Source organism: Barbus barbus (assembly GCF_936440315.1).
Source record: "Barbus barbus genome assembly, chromosome: 5".
Classification (NCBI taxonomy): domain Eukaryota; kingdom Metazoa; phylum Chordata; class Actinopteri; order Cypriniformes; family Cyprinidae; genus Barbus; species Barbus barbus.
Window position 1 is genome coordinate 8562662 of NC_136733.1, and position 5332 is coordinate 8567993.

The 5332-nt window shown below is 37.0% G+C and overlaps 1 protein-coding gene across 1 annotated transcript; it reads left to right on the top strand.

Moving 5' to 3' along the window:
- Positions 1 to 1440: 1440 nt before the first annotated feature.
- LOC306869630 (nodal homolog) lies at positions 1441 to 4738 on the top strand (the record flags this gene model as incomplete). The annotated part of the gene is made up of 3 exons (XM_079416457.1): positions 1441 to 1549; positions 2834 to 3627; positions 4202 to 4738. The coding sequence occupies 3 exons, from the start codon at positions 1441 to 1443 to the stop codon at positions 4352 to 4354; spliced, it is 1056 nt and encodes a 351-aa protein (XP_079272583.1). The 3' UTR covers positions 4355 to 4738.
- Between the last annotated feature and the right edge of the window lie 594 nt (positions 4739 to 5332).

The window sequence follows — 5332 nt, forward strand, 5'->3', positions numbered from 1 at the left end:
AGGGAATAAAAAAAGAAGGACATTTCTAACATTCAATTGTTTTGTTTAACATTTTTATCATAAAACAGTTTAGCTGCTGTATACCTTATATCTTATCTCGCATTCTTTCACCCTTAAAACTGCATCGCGCTGGAATTCATGCTGGGGTTTGTAAACTAGAGGTTGCATGCCTACTAATTTCTACTTTGTATATTTTTAACTTTTTTAACTTTTTGTTTTGCAGCATGAAGAATATCAAACATTGGGAACGTGCCCCTTTATGTCTACAGATAATTTAATAATCTGATTTAAACAGTACACAACAATCATACAACAATATCATTCATTTTCTTTTTTTATTCAATAGTAAAATCTCCCTTCATTACAATATACTTAACATACTTAATTGTATTTCTGGTTAAAAAATCACAAGGCACTAAAAAAAATGACATGCCAAACACATCGTGGATCTATCTATCTATCTATCTATCTATCTATCTATCTATCTATCTATCTATCTATCTATCTATCTATCTATCTATCTATCTATCTATCTATCTATCTATCTATCTATCTATCTATCTATCTATAAACTATTAAGCATTAACTACAACATTTGTCTCAATAAACTACTAATTTGCTGCTTATTAATAGTTAGTAAGGCAGTAAAGTTGGGATCAGGGGATCTAAAATATGGTCATGAAGGCATTATTATGTGCTTTAAGTAAACAGCCACTAGTAAGATGTGTGCTAGTTTGAATGAGAACTGGTCCTTAAAATAAACTATTACCATTATTTTAATATTGCAGAATATCTGATTGCCATTTAAAATGTAAAAAACAAAACAAAAAAAAACAACAATTTGATTTCAAAGTAGTCACATTCGCTGTTAAAAACATATTGCATATAGTAATAATAGGCTCAAAATAATAATTTAATTTGGCCTGTACTGAATTCATATAAAATGTTGAATCAACAAGCTCTAACTTTGGGTGGCCAAAAATCAAAGGATGTCGCTGGCACATTAGAGCACGAGAGTGTCACGCCTCGAGCAAATAAACGCCTGCACAGTTTCGAGAAGCAGTGAACTTGACAGCTCTGCTCTCCTCTGATGTGCCTCATGGATCAGAGGGATTCCGCCTAGACTACAGGATGACAGGGGTCATCAGGGGCCAGCGGCACACTTTAAAAGCGCTGTCCGCAGCTCGGCCACCCCGATCACTTGGACCTCAGACGAGCCAGGAGGAGGAATCGGATCGATCGGTTTACAATTGAAAACTTTATTGATTCGCAATGGAAACCCTGCCAATCATATTGCTCGCTGTCTTGGTGCTTTCCTTGATGCACGCTGGCTGCGTGAAGATCGACAATCGCGGCGCACTCATGGGAGAACATCGTAAAGTCTTCGTAGGTTCATATTCCGACTTCAGTCTCCAGTCGTATCCGAGGTACCCGCTGTACATGATGCAGTTATACAGAGACTTCAGCGGTAAGATGGCAACCACTCCAGCCAGTGTCGACCACCCAACTCTTCATCAGTCTGACTTCGTCTTAAGCCTGATTGCACAAGGTAAATAAAATACCCACAATACGCATTTCGCTTTAATCTGCCTAAATTATTTTTGTTTGCAAAATGTACTTAATGATACAGCCATGTCATTTGGACATGTGCTATAGTGGTACCTTGGTACACTTGGAAGCAGCCTATTCCTTTTAGTGCCATATACAAATGGCAGATGAAATGACTCATCAGCTCCATAGTTTGTATTTCATTACATTTTTGTATTTGTATTTGACTCTTTTATACAAATTGACTTAGATTGCATTCAATGGCAACTGTACATTATATCAGTATCAAGTAGAGTCTACCATACCAAAGTACCATGATATTGCATCCACCTATCATCTGTACCAAATAAATTTGTAATTTGTCAAGAATTAGTCTGTAGGTCCGAATACTAGCAAGCAAGATTGTGTATGTGTGTGTTAGTAACTAGCACGTGAATATCTTGATATTCAATAAAAGCACATGTTTTTTTAAGGGGAGTAAAGCTACAGCATCTGGGGTACTTGTGGACTCATTATCAGGTCCGTCGCTCTCGAGCTATCTGACCCTCAGCTTTTACAACTCAGTAGTGTCACAATGCTTATTCAACTTTAAAGAGCTGGCTGTTTTATGTACACGGGTGTGTGTATTAGCCCTTCAGACGTCTGTTTGAACGCGAGGTTCAATACACATCGCTTGTCAAGCAGCTCGTCCTTCCTGACAGCGTGCGGACATTTGGCCGCTCCGCGCCGCGCTGACAGAAACTGTTGCGGTGCTGAATCAAACTCACGAAGCCTGGTGAAAAAACTACATGACTACATTTCACTACCGAATTTAAATTATACATTTTTTAAATAATCACTAAAAAATGGGAAGCGTAAAAGTAAAACTTTATTACAGTAGGCTTATTGAGAAAAGGTAAATGTTTAGTTATGTTCTTATTAGCCTAAGTTAAAATAGGCCTATTTTACTAGAAGCAAATTGAAGTGATGATTTAGTAGCCTATGAACATTTATTTTTAAAAGATCATTCTTTTTTTCTTCTTTTCAGAAAATGTCACTTATATGTTAATAGCCTATTGTATTTTTAAATTTATCATCTCTAGCCTGCTTGTATGTCATTCATTTTTTATTAGAAACGTGTCAGTTAATTCTTAAACTAGTTTGCATAATTTCCTTGTGCTTCATCAACCTTTGAATGCAAGAAATCATCTTTTGTGTTAATGCTCACAAAGTCAGTTTATTTGACCCAATGTGAGGCTAGCTTAACTGCAAGAGGTGATTCAAATATTTTCTGTTTATCTTCCAGACTGTCATCAAATTGGTGAGCGATGGTCCATCACTTTTGACATGTCTTCCCTCTCAGCGAGTGACAGCATTCAACTTTCAGAGCTCCGCATCCGTCTGCCAGAGTTTTCTGCATCCAGACGCGTTAGTGTGGACATCTTCCACTTAAGTAAACAGGATTGTGAGTCTGATGTGTTTTGTCACCAAAAGCCACATTTTATAGGCAGCATCAAGTCAGTGCCCGGCACTTCAACATCGTCCTGGAGAGTTTTCAATGTCACTGAGCTGCTCGAGCACTGGTTGAATCAGAGAACCGAGGCACCTGAACAGATCCCGACACATGACGCCGGAGAGGACACCGGAAGCGGGGAAGGCTTACCTGAACCTGTTACAAATACCTGGCAAAGAAAAATCCAGCATCCCACAGCAGAACGAGTTATGATTGTAGTTTTCTACAAAAACGAACTTTCCCACAGTGGCCAGCAGCGTGCCTCCAGCTTGATCAATACAGTGGCACACTCCAAATATGTCGTCCTGAACCGGGCACCAGACGCAGCTCAAGCTCGTCGCCACAAAAGGAACCGGGTCGAAAGGATGCGCGCTACAGATGATAGAAACGCGACGGGAATAGTACCACCTCTAGAGCAACACCAAGGATCACTTTGTCGTCGAGTTGATATGTGGGTGGATTTTGATCAGATTGGATGGGATGAATGGATCGTGCACCCTAAGCGTTATAATGCTTACCGCTGCGAAGGAGAATGTCCAAGTCCGTTGGATGAGTCTTTCAACCCAACAAACCACGCTTATATGCAGGTGAGATACTTAACAGTAATTCAATGTAAAAAAATAAATAAAACATTTTCGCAATGGGAATAATTGTTTAACATTTTTTTATGTTACTAGGCTACTTGTTTCATAACATTGAGATCGGCCTATAACTTTCAATGGTTTCTATAATTCACATGACAACAATTATAAATGGAATGTCCTTTAGCATTCATATACGAATGTTTTTTTCTAAACATATTAAAAAATATTTTTGGTGTTAAAAGAAAATTCAGAAATAAAGTTTTCCTAACAAGCAAAACGTTCTTAGAACATATTTTGGTAGCTATTTAGTAGGCTTTAGGCTTATTTACCTTTTTTTTTCTTTTTTTTTTTTTCTTTCAATTTTGTTGATTTATAAAAAGACATTTGTACAGGACGATGTTCATCATTACTGTATTATTTTAATAATAAAATAGATTGGTCTGCTATATATGCAACATGTAATCTCTCTTTTTTTCAGTGGGCCACCAAGGTCTTGAATTAAAGTCTTTAGTAGCGTTTAAATAAGGGATAGTTAGTGGTACTACGTGGTTGCTAAAATGTTGCTTTCTTTTTCCAGAGTTTGTTGAAGCTTTACCATCCGGAGCGCGTTACCTGTCCGTCATGTGTCCCGACGCGCCTCAGCTCGCTCTCCATGCTGTACTATGAAGGCGACGGTGTGGTCATGCGCCACCATGAGGACATGATCGTGGAGGAGTGTGGCTGTCAATGAAGTGTGCTGCAGTGTTGTCATAGAAGTCTGAAGATGCACTTTCAGTGGGCTACTCTGATAACACTTCAAATGTTTAATAACATTCCATTCCATTATTCTTAACTAAAGAAGGCTTACTTGTTTTTGGAGAATTTCAAATGAGAACCACTGAAATGCTGTGCAAAATATGGGAATATTTAATATTTAAAATATTTTTTTTAAGGAGTGTATAGTTTTACTTAATGTATATAAGCTATGCATATATTTCATGGAAATGTGATATTTACTGTGATAAAATGTGATGTGAAATGTGTTCATGTTTTTTTTTTTTTTTCTTATCAGCAGGCTTGATCATTTTTCTATAAAAAATGTATATAAAAATAATAAAGCAAAAAATTATTTCTTATTTTATTTTGTTGTCTTTCTTCTTTGCAGTTTGTATAATCAGAATTTTTAATATATCCCTACCGATTTATTATTTGTATATTGGTTTACTCATTGTTCCTCAAATTTAAAAGAAAGTCCGATGGCTAGTAAAAACTGACATAATGCTTGATGACATTGGTGGCTATATAGTTAAATTATTAAAGGAACTGTTCACCCCCAAAAAGGAAAATTAACTGAAAAGGTCATCCAAGACGTACATGAGTTTGTTTGTTCATCAGGACAGATTTGGAGAAATGTAGCATTACATCTCTTGCTCACCAATGGATCAGTTATGGATGCAGTGAATGGGTGCCGTCAGAATCAGCTAAATCAGTCTAAACAGCTGATAAAAACACAATATTCCACAAGTAACCCACACCACTCCAGTCCATCAATTAACATTTTATGAGGCGAAAAGCTGTCTTTATAAGAAACAAATCCATCTTTAAGAAGTTTTTAACTGACTGTTGCTTCCAGCTTAAATTTGAGTCCTCTGTCCATAATATTACTTTCTCCAGTGGAAAAAGTAATTTCATCTGAAGGAGAGAAATGTTCACAGTAGACACAGGCTAT